The 18,283-nt window shown below is 37.0% G+C and overlaps 2 protein-coding genes across 3 annotated transcripts; one reads left to right on the forward strand and one right to left on the reverse strand.

Annotated features, from left to right (window-relative positions):
• Window positions 1–5,728: 5,728 nt before the first annotated feature.
• Window positions 5,729–7,080, reverse strand: LOC107488505 (uncharacterized). The gene is made up of 2 exons (XM_016109261.1): window positions 6,502–7,080; window positions 5,729–6,319 (listed from the first exon to the last, which is right to left on the reverse strand). Exons 1-2 carry the CDS (start codon window positions 7,078–7,080, stop codon window positions 5,729–5,731), a joined length of 1,170 nt encoding a protein of 389 aa, XP_015964747.1.
• Window positions 7,081–8,805: 1,725 nt separating this feature from the next.
• LOC107488533 (vacuole membrane protein KMS1) lies at window positions 8,806–13,567 on the forward strand. Of its 2 annotated transcripts, XM_021142384.2 has the most exons (9): window positions 8,816–8,965; window positions 9,166–9,236; window positions 10,325–10,536; window positions 10,805–10,883; window positions 11,149–11,448; window positions 11,783–11,919; window positions 12,270–12,386; window positions 12,688–12,867; window positions 13,041–13,567. In XM_021142384.2, the coding sequence occupies exons 2-9, from the start codon at window positions 9,179–9,181 to the stop codon at window positions 13,218–13,220; spliced, it is 1,263 nt and encodes a 420-aa protein (XP_020998043.1). In that variant the 5' UTR covers window positions 8,816–8,965; window positions 9,166–9,178; the 3' UTR covers window positions 13,221–13,567. The 2 variants fall into 2 exon arrangements, with proteins under 2 accessions (XP_015964767.1, XP_020998043.1); XM_016109281.3 differs by having other exon boundaries at window positions 8,806–9,236.
• The last annotated feature ends 4,716 nt before the right edge of the window (window positions 13,568–18,283 follow it).

Here is an 18,283-nt window from a genome sequence, read left to right on the forward strand (position 1 = left end):
CCAAGTGACAAGTTATTATTGGTTTGTTTGAGTCCCTACTCAGAGGGATTCTCTCACCTTGAATCCCGTGCGAAACTCATTTCTTCTTCCTTCTAACTATTTCTACCTGCTGCACAGGGCTTCAAAATTTTGCCCATTGGAGTTGCTCTTATTTATAAAGACAGGTTATCATTAACTTTTTCGTCTCATATAATTTTTACGTTTAGTTTTGATGCGCTGATAGTATAAAGCGTTTTATACATTTGTAGAATCACATCTATTTTTTTGGATGATCATTCATTCGATCAATATTAAAAATAATTATTTTTACTATGTGTCAATATATTGACACTGCATTAAAACTAAATTCTTTTAGTAAAGGATGGTTTTTCAATATTGTATTCTTCATAGATTAAGACCCAATTTGGATAGACAGCTTAATTAAGCTCCGTTTGAAAAAATAACTTAAACAATAAATGACTATATTAAAATTAACTTATAAATAAATTATTTTGTGTTTGGGCTTTTAGTTCTAAAAGTGTTTATTTTAAAAGAAGTGTGATAAAAAATAACAGTACTATTATGAGAGAAGTCATTTTTTTAAACTTTTCTATAAGCTCTTAATAACTTCTTAGAAAACTGCAATTTAGTTTTAAAAATTATATCAAATATTAATACTATTACTTTTTATAAGTCAAAAGTTCAAAAAAATTACTTTTAAAGTTTTTCAAACGAGCCCTAAGTACTTGTTTGAGCGCTATTAAATTAATAGAATTTTTTTTATATTTTAATGTGTTTGATAAGATTCTAATAGTAAAAGTAAAAATATTAGAAAAATAATTTTTTTTAAATTATAATTTATATCTTTTTTTTAAAGAATTTTTTTAAAAGAAGATATTTTTCACATAATACATAAATAAAAAGTATTTTTATTTTGTTATAACCCAAACATAATTGATAGATAAATTTTTTTTTATATAAAATATTCAAATATAAAATTATTTTTATCTTTTTAAAAATAAAAAAAAGATAACTAAAAAAAATCTTTTCTTAAAAATTCATCCAAATAAATTCTAATTCTTTTTAAATTTAATTTAAAGTTTAAACTACAATGAATCATATAACGTATAAGTCAAGTTAACTTAAATATTATTTTAATTAATAAAAGTAACTTAAATTAGTAAAATCAATAAATAAAATAATTAAAAGTGACTAATTTAATATGTACAAAATATTATTTAAATAAGATAATAAGGGCAAATAAAACAATTTATATAATAAGTTAAATTAAGGGTAAAAAACCCAAATGAGTCGAGGGGAGCTCACTTTAACCCAAATCAGCCAAATCAAACTTCGATACCTCAATCCACCAGAACTAATTTTTATATAATTCGAATCAATAGGATTCGAATCAAGTTTCCAAGTAATTCGAATTGATTCAATTCGAATTACTATGAAGAGCTATTCTAAGGTAATTCGAATAAATAAGAAACGAATTATGCATGCAATTTTCGTAAGTAATTCGAAACGATTAACTTCGAATTATAAAAGGGTAGTTCGAATTATATCAATTCGAATTAGATGGAGAAGGGCACACGAGTGAGGTTCGAATCATATTGATTCGAATTAGGTGAAGTTGGTGACACTAAGTAATTCGAATCTACTTGATTCGAATTACAAGGGTTTCGCCTATATAAGGAGTTCGAACCAAGTTCATTCGAATCACTTTGTCATTCTCATACCCCACAAAATTCCAGAGAAAACGACCAACATTCGGGCCGAGTAAGACTAGAGCGGCATATTCAGGCGATGGGGGACGATCCGGGGAGGCTTTATCATTTGGATGGAGTTGCTCATATCGCCGGGGTGATCAACGACGAGGTTAGTGGTTTATGATGTTGTGCTGTTGATAGTGTTTTTTGTTAGTGGTTTATGGTAGTGGTTGATAAAAGCGGTTTATGATAATGGTATTTGTTAATGGTTTTTGATAATGGTTTATGTTACTGTTAGTGGTTTAGGATAGTGGTTTAGGCAAGTGGTTTTTGTTAATGGTTTTTTATAGCGGTTTATGTTAGTGTTAGCGGTTTAAGCTAGTGGTTTAGGCGAGTGGTTTTTGTTAGTGGTTTTTGTTATTGTTTTTTGTTAGCGGTTTTTGTTAATGGTTTTGGACAGTGGTTTTAGTGACGGTTAGCGGTGTAGGGTAGTGGTTTATGATAGAGGTATATGCTAGCGGTTTTTGTTAACGGTTTTACTTGTTAGTGATTGTTGTATTTGTTAATGGTTTTTGCACGTGGTTCATGTTAGCGGTTTGTGTATACAATGTTGGTCGCTTGTTTCATATATGTTGTGTCGCATGATTTCTTTTTTGGTTCCTTATGAAATAAATTGTATATGTTAGTGGTTTGTGCATCTGATCTAATTATGCGGTTTATGTACTGGCCAGCCTCGTCGTTGCATATCCAGCGTTAGGCAGCAGCAGGGGATGCGTCTTGATGAGAGGTACGTTCCGTACTTGCAGATGGCCGGATTGTACCATCTTGCGAGACTGAACGACAGATGGTTCCGACTAGACGAGCCCCTAGTCAGCGCATTCGTCAAGAGGTGGCGGCCAGAGACGCACACTTTCCACATGCCGTTCGGAGAGTGCACCATCACGCTTCAGGACGTCGCATACCATCTGGGGTTGCCAGTGGACGGACATTACGTCAGTGGTTGCCTGACAGACTTCCACCTTTACATTGAGGGTGGGAGGCCAGCTTGGCAGTGGTTCCATGAGTTGCTCGGTGTTTTACCTCCCGAGAACCAGGTTCAGAAATTCGCAGTCAACTGCACCTAGTTCCAGGAGACATTTGGAGAGTGTTCCGACGGGGCTGATGAGGAGACAGTTAGGCGCTTTGCCCGTGCCTATATCATGATGTTATTGGGCACGCAGCTGTTTGCCGACAAGTCCGGCAATCGTATACACATCAGATGGCTACCCTATGTTGCTCGGCTTGAGGAGATGGGTGGCTACAGTTGGGGGTCGGCGGTACTAGCATGGTTGTACTGGTGCATGTGCCGAGTCGCCAACAGACATGTCGTGAAGTTAGCTGGGCCTTTACAGTTACTGCAGTCTTGGATCTTCTGGAGGTTTCCTTCTTTTAGGCCTACTGGGTATGATGCGTTTAGCTGGCCCCTTGCCTTGAGGTACCGTTATTGTTTTGTATTATGTATCCTTATTGTATTTATTTTCGATTATGCAAGCAATTTCATGCATTGTAGAGTGAGTCATGAACGCATTAGAATGTTTAACCTCTTACGCAGATGGTCTGGTTACAATCCTGGGATTAGCAACAAGGGACCTCGAGTACAGATGGCTCGCTTGAAGATCGACTTGTTACAGCCTCGGGATGTAAGTACGCTGAGCCCATATCTATCTCCAGTCATTGTTTCAGTTTATATTGTCTAACAGAAGTGTCAAATTGTTTTTATTTGGTTTTTTCAGTTCATATGGATGCCCTATAGCGCACTCGACGTCATCCAGGTTGTCCATCCGAAGGTCTTGGAGCCTCGACATACGATGTTATGGCGGTGTGTGACGTCCCTGATTTATTTTGCGGTGGTCGAGTGGCATCAGGTTGATAGAGTTTTACCGCAGTTTGGGGGCATTCAGCCCCCACCGCGTCCCGCCCTGAACCTCGACTTCTTGATGTCGAAGGACGGGAGAGGAGGTGACCGTTGGTTCCCGGCGCACTTACCTGACTGGCATCTTCACTGGCAGGAGCGTGCGGAGCACATTTTACAGTTTGACATCGTGGTCGATCCCGGTCCCTCGCATGATTTCTTGACATGGTGGCATCATCACGGAAAGAGGTTCCTGTTGCCAGAGATGTTATTGGGGGATCCGAGAGGTATTCCTATTCCGGATGAGGCGACTCAGAGGGGTGCAGGCCGAGTTCCAGATATGGACCGAGTCGACGATGTTCCTGACAGACGTCGTATTGAGAGGAGAACATGAGTCGGGACACGTCGTAGCCAGCGTGAGTGGAATTGGATGGATCATGCTATGGATGACGTCGAGGACGCAGTTCGGGGTGGCGGGAGACGACGTGGTCGTGGAAGTAGGAGGAGGGGGGCTGCTGCTAGAGAGGGTGCCCATCAGCCTGGGGGGGTGCAGCTGGAGGAGGTGATGTTGCAGGGGTTGATAGGCCCCATCAGGGGGGATGATGGTGAGTGGTATGTATCTGGTATGGGAGATCCCACGAGTCACACTGACGCTGGGCTTGGGGGTGGACCGCTTGGAGATTATTTCGTCGGTGTTCCTGGTGACGATCAGACTCTTCAGGAGAGTACTCCTTGGGTGAGTCCGGGCTCGATGTTTCCAAACTTCCTTGCTAGTGATGGCATTGTGGCCGAGTTCGGTGGACCGCATTTCCTTGAGGATATCCGGACCATCATGCAGGAGGATGAGGCTGCACGAGGACGGGTTCACACGACAGGGACACAGGCACCGCTAGATGTAGATCTGAACGAGCCTGCCACGGTGCCTCCTCCGCATACTTTTGCCCTGGGTGGGATGCCAGCATCGGCTCAGACTCTGGGGTCACATTCAGTTGCCGGCCCGTCATCATCCAGACCCGTGCATGTCCCGCCCAGGACCCCGACACAGCCAGTTCCGGAAGACGACGACTCCTCGATTGAGGATGAGGAGCCACTTATACGTAGGGGGTTACAGGACACGAGTGCCACGCCGTTGTGGCACGGGGTCGCACCTCTTTAGATGATTTAGGGATAGTGGTGTATGTCGTGTTGTTATGTTTATATTATGTACCTTCTTTGTTGGTTATCAGTGTTATCTATGGTTTCCTTAATGTATTTGTTCATCGAGCAGTTACTTTGATGTTATGTTATGCATTATCAGTCATCCCATCAGATAGTGTAGTTTGTTTTAGTAACTTAACTCCATAATTAGAAAGACAATCAACATACATATGTGGTACGAATTACAACTTTCATCACTTATAAAATACAACTTAGTTCCACGAAGAACAATGGTTGCTAACTGAAATAAAATAAATGTGCTGATACTAAAAGAAATAAAAACAGACAAACCAACGCTCCTATTAATTCCCAGCTGTCCTGGTGGGTCGTCCGGCTTGCGGACAACTCCGACGAGTGTGTCTTGGCTGCCTGCATAGGCCACATTTCTTTGGCCGGTTCGGATCTGCATCATCCATGTTGGTGCGAATGCGTGTGGACCTTGGACGACCCTCCTTCGCACGCCTCATGTTCGGATCCGGTATAACGGTAGGTCCGGCATAAGGTGGCTAGAAACCCTCCGGAATGGAAGGTGTAAATCCCATCTGATAGACACCGAAAACGGAACTAAGGCGATAGACCTGGTGGACGTAAGGCTGCCAAGTAAGACGTGAATAAGCACAGCATGCCAGTGCGTGAGGACACGGGAAATGAAGTGCTTGGAAGTATCCACAATCACAAGTCTTAGACCCTAGTGAGACCCTGTACGTACCAAGTAAGAATGAACCTGTCGGAGTCGTCTCTGCCATGGTGTACTCCGAGTTATCCCTGTCATAAACAGTCACCGTGAAGCACCTGGCTGTCTTCAGGTTGGCCTCGATACACTTTACTAGGTATTGACTGAATTGTTGTCCAGTACCCATTTGAGCCTCGGCCTCCCTACCCTTACGGACAAATAGCTCAGCCAGCCTTCCGTATGTGGCCTTCACCAGCGAGCAAACAGGGAGGTTCCTTACCCCTTCAGGATTGAATTGACACACTCAGAAATATTGGTCGTCATGTGCCCGAATCTCCGACCCTCATCACAATACTGTGTCCACAACGAATACTCAATTCGGTTCGCCCAGTCACACATTGCCTGATTCTCAGAGCGCAGAATGTCAAACCAGTAGTCGAACTCCACTTCGGTCTTCGCATATGCGGCGTTAACAAGAAGCCTCCGGGCATCTTTTCCCTTGAAGGTCAGGGTGAAATTCGCTGCAACGTGTCGAATGCAGAATGCCCGGTATGCAGTCGGAGGTAGCCATCCCCCATCGGGAGCCTCGAGCGCTACCTTGATGCCGTTATGCCTATCTGAAATAACTAACAGACCCGGCTGAGGTGTCACGTGCTCACGGAGGTGGAAAAGAAAGAAAGACCATGACTCAGCATTCTCACCCTCAACTAGTGCAAATGCCACGGGGAGTATGTTGGAGTTTCCGTCCTGTGCAATCGCGACTAGCAACGTTCCCCCATACTTGCCATATAGATGGGTGCCGTCAACACTCACCAACGGTTTGCAATGAGGGAATGCCTCGATACAAGGGGGAAAGACCAGAATAGCCTATGAAAATAAGCCTGAGACTCGTCATGCTGTGCCCCAACTCGAACAGGGCAAGTCCTGAGGACTGCTACAGTGCCAGGCATCGTCAGCTGAACTCCTAACACCCACCGAGGGAGCTCGTTGTACGACTTATCCCAGTCCCCATAGATGACAGCAACGGCCTTCTACTTCGCCATCCATACCCTCCTGTACGTAGGCCTGAACCCAAAGTGTGCGGCCGTGGCATTTTGAAGCACCTTGATGTTGACGGCGGCATCAGCCCTAACCATCGGCATAATGAATGTCGCTATCACATGGTAGTCCAGACTCCTATGGTCGCTGGAGATGGAGGTGGCGAGACAGGTGTGCGGTCCGTTGTACCGCTTCACTTCCCAGATGCCCTTCCGCTGTCCGAGACTCAACCGAATCAACCATGTGCACCCATTCCCAAACTCAGAATACTTTCCCACATATCTGCGGTAGTCAGACTCAACGACCTTGTACTGGACCCCTCGGCGGATGCTGTAAGTCTTCACACTCAACAGCGCCTCATCTTTATCCTGAAATTGTTGGCCAACCTGGAACTCCGTCATACCGGCAAACCCTTCCGTATCTCTAGCGCCAAATCCAGAGGCCTGCACAGGATTTTCGTCCTGTCTCATGGCATCCAGGTCCAACGATGAAAAATAGGGTGGGTACTGCTGTGTGCCAGAACTAGATCCACCTGTAGCCCTTCTCGGATCAGTAGTTCCAAGATCATCGCCGCTGTCATCAGCGATCATATCCGGCTCGACATCATCGTCATCTGGATCATCAAACAAACCCTCACCAACACCAGCCGGTGTAGGACAATGCACTTCGGTGGGAAGCTATTTCCCATATCGAACCTCGTCTCCAACATTGCCGCTCAGATCAACGGCAAACAAAGGGGAGGCAACAGGCTGCATCGGTGGCTCATACACAGGAACGGAGGATGAAGCAACCGCAGGTCTCGAGTTCGAGCCGGCAACCGTGGCTATAGTATTCGCATTCCGGTTCGAACCACCCGAGCTAGATACCACATCAACCAACTTTGCCAACAACTCTGATGTCCTTACCTTGGGAAATTGCCTACGACAAAGAAACATAACCTGCAAGTCCTCATCACTCCCGATCGTGAAACAATCATACTTCACGGTATCATGGAGCACCGTGGTTGGGATGCGATAGAAAAACTTCTTAACCCTTTTAACTCCTTCCAGACCAAGCTTCTCCAGTACAGAGCTAACGAGAGCATCGTAGGTGGTTGTTGGCCTCACCATAATACATAGGGGATCCTTATCAGTGAACTTCACACCGGACCGAGTTTTCCTCTTAATCGACCCTCTGTGATGTACCAGCACTAGAAAAGTATCCTCACTAGCCATCTCATCTCTTTGTTGAGAGCAACGTGAGTTCACAGCATATATATACATCTCCGGTTCATTGTAATTCGAATCAACTACATTCGCACTATATATATATATATATGGGGATCCTTATCAGTGAACTTCACGCCGGACCGAGTTTTCCTCTTAATCGACCCTCTGTGATGTACCAGCACTAGAAAACTATCCTCACTAGTCATCTCACCTCTTTGTTGAGAGCAACGTGAGTTCACAGCATATATATACAGCTCCGGTTCATTGTAATTCGAATCAACTACATTTGCACTATATATATATATATAATTCGAATCAATTGAATTCGAATTACAATTCCTTACTAATTCGAAGCAATATGTTTCGAATTATGTGCACGTTCAGCCTATCTTAGTAATTCGAATTAACTTACTTCGAATTACATTATTCTAATTCGAAACAAGTTGTTTCGAACTACTTGATTCTCATGCATGCATGTAATTCGAATTAACTCACTTCGAACTACATGGGATTTTAATTCGAGACGATTAGATTCGAATTATATAATAATTTGCTTCTGGTTGAATGGTGTCTATGAATTCAGTTTGGCTGATTTCCGTAAATTTTTCACTCCCATGACTTAAATACGTTTTTTACCCTTAAATTAAGCTATCTGGATTGGTCTAGTAATAAATAATTTAAATAGATGCATGGAATTATAGATTTAAATTTTACTATAGTTATGTAACAAAAAAGTGAAAAACACTCATTATAACAAAAGTATAAACTTAATCATATCATAAAAATGTTATATTGTACACAATTTTTATGATTAGAATTGGACTAAGATAATTGTGAAAATTAGATTTAAAATTTGATTCAATTTATGCTATCTTTTAGAAATAAAATCTAAACCAATTAATGTTGTTGAGATTTTGCTCTCTTGTTAGTTTGGATTGGAATTTTAATTTAATTTAAACACATACAGATTGCACTGTAGGTATGAATTTAAAGGTGAAGATTGAAGGAGCATGCATGCAACTCATCATTGTATGTTCACCCTAGAGATTCACTTTCGTATCGATTTATTTATTTATTTATAATTAAAAATATTAATTGTGAAAATTGAGGTGAAGGAAGACATAAAAAGTGTTGCGGAAGAAGGAGGACTTCCATGAGAAAGGAGAGGGAATGCAACAACAAATTACGGCTCAGTCCCGATCTTCACGCAAAGCTACGATTTTGGCTTCATAGATCTCCAAAATTCATCTTCAAGCATTCCCAATCGGTACACAGAATTTTGTCATCGTCTTTTTCTCTTCGTGGGTCCTTCTAATCGAAGAGGAAATTTTATCTATGTTGATCTGTGAAATCTTCGCTTTGTTGGCCTAATTGTGATTCCCGAAGCTGGAAAGGGTTCGGTAGTAGCGAGAGGGTATTGAGGCTTTGGTCTTTTCGTTCCCCTAACTCCAAAGTTTTGTTTTTTAGTATGTGACAAGTAATGGGGTCTGAAACTACTGCAGCTTCTTCTTCTGAGCACTCCGACATGTCCATCTCAGGCAAGTCTTCTCATTTGTTTCTAACCCTGTTAGTCTCTCATGGAGCTATCCATGATCTGTTTTATTGAGAACTTTGTTATTATTTTTTTCTTTTTTTCTTTTTGGGGTAACTGGTTTATCTTTAATTATCTAATCTATCATATTAAATATTTGATCCTCAGGCATTGGGTTTTGGATCTGTGGTGGTGTTTTCTTTGTTAGTTAGGTCCTGATGATGTCCTGGTGATGATTGATGATGTAATGTATGGTGGAAGAGGATTTTTAATGTTATTATCATAAATATTATTGCTGCTGTTGTTGTTCAACAGTTCTTAGAAAGCATCGACTTTTTGGAGTCTCAGTTTCTCTCGGATGGGCTGGGAGACACGTTTTATTTTTTTAAGGGGGCTGCTGGGGAAAGTAAGCTGATACCATACCAAAAATAGTGTTTGAGAACATGATAATTTGATTTAATTGATGAACTACCTAAAACCAAAAATGTATTATGTTTAGCTTGATGGATGGGAGACTCTATTTGGATTGGTGGTAAAGGAATGGAGTTACATTGTTCCATCTATGTGATGGAAAACCTTGTTCATTTTCTTTCACATGTGATGGTGACTGGTTTTAAGCAGGCTTAGCGTAAATCAATAGTTTACTATGCTTTTGAAGGGTTAGATTCCTGGATAGGGGTTTTGAAACTATATATTTCACTTGTAACAGTTTCTTTTTGGTTGAATTCCTCAATTAGAGCTATGAAATTGTTATTCAAGTTTATTTCAAAAACTGTGGACTTTGGATAGGTGGGGAAGGAAGAGGATCCATACCCCATAGAAGCTGAAAACAGATATAATGTCATGAACATAGAGCATAAAGGTTTCTGGTTACAATGCTAGTGTTGGACCTTTTTCTACAGTACTGACATGTTTTTATGTGATTACGTTTTGAAATCCTTTTTAAAATAAATATAATCTTTTCTTTAAGGGATTACTTGTAATTCAAAACAATATGCATGCTATTCTATCTTAATCATTAGGAAAACCCAGCAGGTTTTAATCCTAAGTTTTTTACATATTCCATATGCTGATTGGAAATTCTTTATTCTTCAGGGCTTCACGATAAGCACCGTCTAGAGCTAGAAAATTTGACACTAACCTCACAACCTTTCAAAACACTGAAACTCTTCATATTGGCTGTTATTCAATACATGAAGAAAACAACATTGTATTTGTTGGCAAAAGGTGGGTGGCTCATGCTATTCAGTGTTGCGGTAGGGACTCTTAGCATATTGCTGATGGCCTTGGATGGTCCTCACGGGAAGGTATATATCCATTCCTTGTAATTCATGCGTGAAAGTTTTAGATCAAAACATTATTTTATGGGAAATAGTTTATTTCTTTGTCTTTTGGTCTACTATATGCAATATACTGTTGATAACATTCAGCTCTCTCAAGTATTCACAGTGTGGAGACTTATTTCAACCTTAGTGTTACTAGTGATATGGTGGAATTTCATTGATTCTGTGAACTCTCTCTCTCTCTCTTACACATACACACATTCTCTTTATATAAATACTTGTTGTTTTGCAGCATCGTGAGGAGGTTCTTGAATATTTCCGCTTTGGACTGTGGTGGATTGCCCTTGGGGTTGCATCTTCAATTGGCCTAGGTAAGAAAAAATAGGCATGTACCAATATAACCCAGAAAAGGATTACGAACATTCTGTAACTGAGGGATACTAAGTCAATTAATGTTTAGGCAGCTTTTGTGATTTGAACTTAAATTAAAAAAGATGCTTGCAATATGTAGTTTATATATTTCTGAACATCCTGATCATTCAACTTGTAGTCCATGGGTCTGTGTATTTTCCTGCACTTTTTTTTATTATCTTAAATTTTTCTATTCAACTGTTCTCTTGTCATTATTTTCTTCAGGCTCTGGTTTGCACACATTTGTTCTATATTTGGGTCCACACATAGCACTGTTTACAATTAAAGCAACACAATGTGGCCGAGTGGATTTGAAAAGTGCTCCATATGATACCATACAATTAAAAAGAGGTCCTTCTTGGCTTGATAAAGACTGTTCTGAATTTGGGCCACCATTGTTCCAGTCAGTATATGGTTCAAGGGTTCCACTTAGCAGGATTTTGACTCAAGTTCAGTTGGAGGCCATTCTATGGGGTCTCGGAACTGCTATAGGGGAGCTTCCACCTTACTTTATCTCCAGGGCAGGTACATTGTGTCCGTTTTTGTCACTCTGCCATTTTCAATGCACTTATATTTGTGCAATCCAAATATCCAACAAGACACAAATTTCCTTAAAATCAATTTTTGAGTTAACAAATCCAACTATATATATATATATATATATTGTTAGAAAAAGAACTTATTGTTAATCCATATTTATACTTCATTAATTCTTTAGTTTGCATAAACTTTCATTTTAAAGTAAATACTTTGAATCACAGTCTTTAGTTTGTCCATAAATTTCTGAACTCCATCTTCTGATTTTAATAAGTAGTTTAGTTTGCAATATTTCATTGCCTCTCTTCATGTGTGTATATAGCACGTTTGTCTGGGAGTAGAGTGGATGCAATGGAAGAGTTGGATAACGAAGATAAAGGAATCCTGAATCAAGCCAAACGCTGGTTTCTTTCGCATGCTCAACATTTGAATTTCGTTACCATTCTTGTGCTTGCATCGGTTAGTATGGACTACATGTTTCATGTCTAACAATTTTTTCTTCTCCATTAAATAGTATCAGCAGATTATTTTTTTTCAAGGAGTATTTGGATTTATATTACTTGAATGCTTTTTATATGGTCATTCTAGTGTACCTATGCTACGGTGACTATGATGTCTATGGTATTTCAAAAAGTTTTGCTAAAATTAAAGTAATGTTTTTTGATTATTTAGCAACACTTTTTAACGAGTGTTGCTAAAAAAAAGTGTTATCAAAATGTTAAAAAAGTGACTTTAATTTTAACAACACTTGCATTTATTTATGTACTTCATCACCATGCAAACAGCTATTAACTGAATTTATACTTCAGGTGCCAAATCCTCTATTTGACCTTGCTGGCATCATGTGTGGACAATTTGGCATTCCGTTTTGGGAATTTTTTCTTGCGACCATGATTGGAAAGGCAATTATTAAAACTCACATACAGGTTTGTGAGAATCTTAGATTTATCCCAACTTCCTAATTTTGCAATTTGTTTAAGCCTTTTGTTTTGCATTGTGAGGACTCTACTCCATATTTAGACTTGTAGCTTGGTCACTGCATTAGAGTGGTCATTCAACATTTTGTACATCAAGGTTTACGACCCTGCATATAGCAAAGCTGTAAATTAGAGTGAGGAAGAGTATCTATTGTTATTTAAAAACAAGAAATCAAATCAAGCTGTTGCCTTAGGGACAAGCTTTTTTATTTTTCTAATTCACCTTGTATGATATATTCTTTTTTTGCAGACAATATTTATCATCTCAGTTTGCAATAATCAACTTCTTGACTGGATAGAGAATGAATTTATATGGGTTCTCAGTCATATACCCGGTTTTGCTTCAGTCCTGCCTAGCGTGGTGGCTAATCTCCATGCAATGAAAGATAAGTATCTGAAAGCACCCCAGCCAGTTTCCCCGAAAATTCAGGTACTGCAATGTTTCATGTTTATGAATGATTCTGTGCTGAATTGAATGCTGAATTTCTCAAATATTGAACAGCAGCCTCATAAATCTAGTTGATTTTTAGTTATGTATATAAATTTTTTATTTTATTTTTATCTTTATTCAGTTTGCTGAAAATTTTCATATATGATCTTCAGGGGAAAAAGTGGGATTTGTCTTTTACATCAATCTGGAACACAGTGGTGTGGCTCATGCTCATGAACTTCTTTGTCAAGATTGTTAATGCAACAGCACAGAGGTATCTGAAGAAACAACAAGACAGAGAGCTCGCTGCATTAACGGAAAAGTCAGTCTCAACAGATTCAGATGCACAATGAAATGATGTTGTTCTGCTTGTGTTGCCTCTTTTTAGTCGGTTCCTCTTGCAAGCAGAAAATTCGAATATGAATTACAGCTGTTCCTGAATGCCCCGTCAAAGTTACTGCAGCAGAGCCCTATTAATCTGTTAGAAAGTTCTATAGGAAGGAATATACAATGAAGTTAGGAAAAAGTAGTTGCAGGTTGCAACATTTATTGTTTCAAGTTTCAACAATGTGACATTTGGGGGAAAGCATTGGTTGGATATTTAGACCTAAACACTACATTAGATACTGCTTGGAATGAATTATGGGAATCCTATTATTCTTTGGAAATGAATGGCAAGACAAATTATTTGTTCCCTTTATATCTGACTCCTTGAAAAATGGTTTATTCTGTCACTATGCAACACTAAGCACTACAGTAATTTACACTTCACAGAATTACAGCTTACATTTCTTGTCATTTGTCTTCTGATGAGGGAGTTCTTTTGTTGAATTGAACCTTAACGATTGCATTTTCTTTTTGTACACACTTTTATTTACGAGGCCGGCCAGAAACCCAACCCGACTCGGAAATAACCCGCACCCAAACCTAGAATTCCTCCCAGAGCAGCAAACAGATTAAAGACTAATCTGTCGCGGATCGAAGTTCCATTTAAGAGTTAGCCGTTGGCCAATGAGTTGCTGCGTGCACAAGGCAGGATTCGAAATCCCGACACTTGCTTAAGCGGATTAGTGAGCTAACCATTAAACTAACTTAACTTGGGTTTTTGTACACACTTCATGTATTGGCATTAGGCCATGTTTTTGGTGCCAAGATTTTTTTGTTTTTAATGTTTTTGCAAATCGAACGGGCCAAAGGACAAGATTAATAAGATTTTGGTTGAACCCAAATTAAACAGAAACTTTGTACTTATATAAGGGTCCATAAGAACTGAGAGTGTTATAAAGCTCATCTTCTCCTGACCAAAAAATTAAAAAAAATAGCTCATCTTCTCTGGAGCAACATAGTCTCCGGCTGCTGGTTTTTATGGGTCGGGTTTCCCGAGGTCTATGATAAAAAACCCATTTTCTCTTCAAAAACTATATACTGTACATCTTATATACCCCACCAAAAAAAAAAATCTTATATACCCTTTTGTTTTTCCTTATTTTTTCTTATTATTAACGTAGGAACCTAGAACTAATATGGACAAAAACATTTCTTGTGATTGATCCAAGATTCGCTTATATACGACTACACCTAATCCCAACCCTAACCCTACTAGTACTATTCATTATCTATTGTTAGACACACCATCTCAATTGGTTACTTCTAATTATGATTTATTAAGGAAGGGAAGGGTACATGTTTACTACATTCAATCAAGTTTGAAAAAATAAGTGTTGTTGCTTACATATTTACATTACATCACGTCAAGAAAAAGAGAATGGATAGTGACATAATAAAGACTTGCGTGATGGTCAGCTAAAAAGTGAACATAGGTTAATATATCTTATTGCAATCCGCAGTAGTGATTGTATAAATTTGAAGCTTATCCGAATCTACTCAAGATTTTTAGATGGAGCAAGAATAATATGTGGATGAAGAAGGATTAGCATGAGAGTGAAAGCAAGTACGATCGCCACTACTTTCTATTATTAGGGTACAAATTACATACATTAATGAAAGCATAGAGAAGATGGTGGCCAAAGTAAACTTTATGAGGTGGATCCAAGGATTCACACATTTATAATCCGTGTTCTCTGTTTGATCACTTTAATTTTCATGCTTGTTCAGAGAAAAAACCAAATCCTCGTTTTCTCGTGAACGCTATAATGCATGTGTTGACCACCTTGCATTTGCAATATTAGAATTGTCATTATTGTATCCTTATCCGATGTAGGACAAGTGAATCTGTAAAGGTCCTCTTGGAAATTCAAGAAATTAGCACTACCATTGTTTTGGACAAGGAATTTTAAATGGTCAATTTTGAGGACTCCAACTCGGACAACACTTCTGTTTTACACCCATTTTGTTTAGTTTGTTTCTTAAATTTTCGCCATAGTAGTTAATTATAGTGGCATCCACGTCGTTAATTGCTATAATTATTGATGACGTAAATTATGATGGTATCATCATCGATCGTATCTGGTAAGTAATTAACTCAAAACTAAAAAGGTCAAACTACGTACCCCTGCCGCCTGTGGTGTGAAACCGTATCATACAGTTCACACTTTCTCTGTTTTCAGATTTCAATTAAGAACGACAAAATAATGTTTAATATATCTTTGGATAATGTTCATATGTTTGGTGCTTTATTATCTTTCTGAATTATTATATATTCCCACTTTATGAGAAGGGCTAGTAGCTATAGTTATCAATTTTAACAAAAAACAATCGGACAATTGAAAAAGAGACGTAATATACGAATGAAAGCCACACAATATGGATATAATAATAGAAAACAGAAGATATCAAGATAATCTGTGAGTGCTTCTAGATTGATTATACCCATTTTATTTTCATGTGACAGATGTCAATTTACCACAACATGTGAAACTCGAAAGCGATAACAATTCTTTTCACTTTCATGGGGGAAATCTGCCACGTGATATCGTAATATCAGCCATTTTTCGTTGCTCACTTTTTCGCTAACTTCTTCCAACTTTTTTTGCTCGTAGAATTAGCGTCATATCGTTAGTTAATTTTTAGGTAGAAATTCAAGATGATGATTGAGAGGTGTTAATTAATTTTTAGCATCATATTTATCAAATTATTTAATAATTTTTAATTATTAATTTTATATAAAATTAATTATATCTTTTTATCTAAATTTTAATGTAAGTTTAATTCGTAAAATAGTAGTGCTTTTTTCTAATGCCACTTTTTCATCTATTTTTTATGACTTGATGCTGACAATAATAGAGCTAAACACAAATAATTTCTGAAATTGAAATGGTGTATTAAAATTATTTTTGTGATTTCAATTATACTAATTATATTTTGAAATTAATAAAAGTGTATTACGTTAATCTTTGATTTTTTTTTTTGTTAACAAAGTGTTGATATAATTTGATGATATAGACTATGTGTGTTCTATGGTGCCTTTTACTATAGTGTCTAAATTGCCTAACTTGCTTTTAAAGGTAAAAAATAAAATGTTTAAAGTAAAAAGTAAAATATTTAAAATTTATTAAATATTATGTATTTGCCTCTTTTGATAAATTAGGCACAATGTTAAAGGCACCATAGTATTTACCGACTAGACTATTAGTAATATATGTTACTTTATACTTTGGTCACGTGTAATAATATAATAATAAATTTATCCATGGCATGTGACATGCTCACGTGGACGGATATATCATGTTTCACAATATTATTTGATTATGTGTCAGTTTGGGTTACGTATTGCAATATTATTTATTCACGTTACATCTACTATGTCATCATTATAGATGCATTCAATTGGTTCCTGACTTTTAAGAAATTCATTTTAGCCTTTGAAATTAGATATGGTGCACCAAATTAATCATTTCACTAATTTTTTCTTCTATTTTTATCAATTTAAAATTTTTAATATCTTTGAGTGCACTAATTTTAATATATTTTTTTTACATATTTTTAAACATAAATACTTTTAATAAATATTTTTAAAATTTTAGTTTTAATCATATAATTTTTTCATAATAATTTAACACTAATAACTAGGCGACATGAGATAATTTCCTATGAAATAAAAAAATTATATACTCACTTTAGAGAAATTTATCAATTTAGATTACTAAGTTATCACCACTTCTTATAAATATTTTAACAAACTTAGGTATTTCTCGATCCAATTCTCATATAAATCAATTTAAATTCTTGCTAATTTAGGTGTTGGAGTATCTTACTCATACCTCCAACGGTCGTCTTGAAACTGATGTAAAGGCACGTTAAGCATTTTTATTGTCATCTCTAACCTATTTTATCTAGCTCATTTACACATAACTGATTTAAGGTACGTTTCATAACAATGATTATATTATTTAATAAAAAAATTATATGATTGATTTAAAATATATTTTTTAAGTCCAAAAAAAGTGTATTTTATAAAAATCAAAAAATAAAAAAAATTTTGATTCTTGATTTTTTTTAAAAATGTGCGTTTTTTTTACGAAAATATAAATATGTGTGTTTAATCAATTATATAATTTTTTTTAACATACATATATATTACAAAAAATTTATCAATGTTAAATTATTGAAAAAAAATTTGTATAATTAAAACTAAAATCTTAAAAATAATTTATAAAAATATTTGTATTTAAACGATATATAAAAAAATAGAACTGAAATTAGTACATCTAAAGATATTGAAAATTTTAAATAAAAAAATAAAAAAATTGGTGATAAATTAATTTAGTATACGACACTTAATTCAATTTCAAAAACTAAAAATGAGTCGCTTAATATAAAGTCAATGATCAATTTGATAACTTTTTTCAATTTCAAAAATATAATTAATACAATTAAAATCTTAAGGATAATTTTACGCACGGTGCTATTTCCAGATACCACTTTCAACTTCGTTCAACAACAATATTAGTAGCACATCACAGAGTTCTAATTATATTCTTTGAATATATATGGAGTATTCATCATTTTGAGTGGGATATCGTAACGTCCAGTCATAATATATTTAAACAACTGATTATCATCCTTTTTCCGCAAAATTTGCTTTTGGTACTTCAATAGGATAGATATATTATTTAGAATCATCACTCCACCCACGTTTTCATTGATTAATAATTTAATTGTATGAAGAAAATTAAAACATTTTTAGTTCTTGGGCCCCATGCTACAAATTAAACAGTTTTCTCTGCACTATTTGCGGCAACGTATTTTAAAACCTGGGACAAGATAAGATGTTGCTGCTTTGCCGGTATTATAAAATATTGCGAGCTTATTAACAATGTGTGTATGTGATTTATGATACAAATAAATAATAAATTACTCCCTATTCAATGAACAGATATTTATTATTATTTAATAATATTAATAATGTGTACACATTACCAGATGTAGTATAGTAGTTGATCGAATGGTGGTGATT

This window comes from Arachis duranensis, chromosome 5 (genome assembly GCF_000817695.3).
Source record: "Arachis duranensis cultivar V14167 chromosome 5, aradu.V14167.gnm2.J7QH, whole genome shotgun sequence".
Classification (NCBI taxonomy): Eukaryota; Viridiplantae; Streptophyta; class Magnoliopsida; order Fabales; family Fabaceae; genus Arachis; species Arachis duranensis.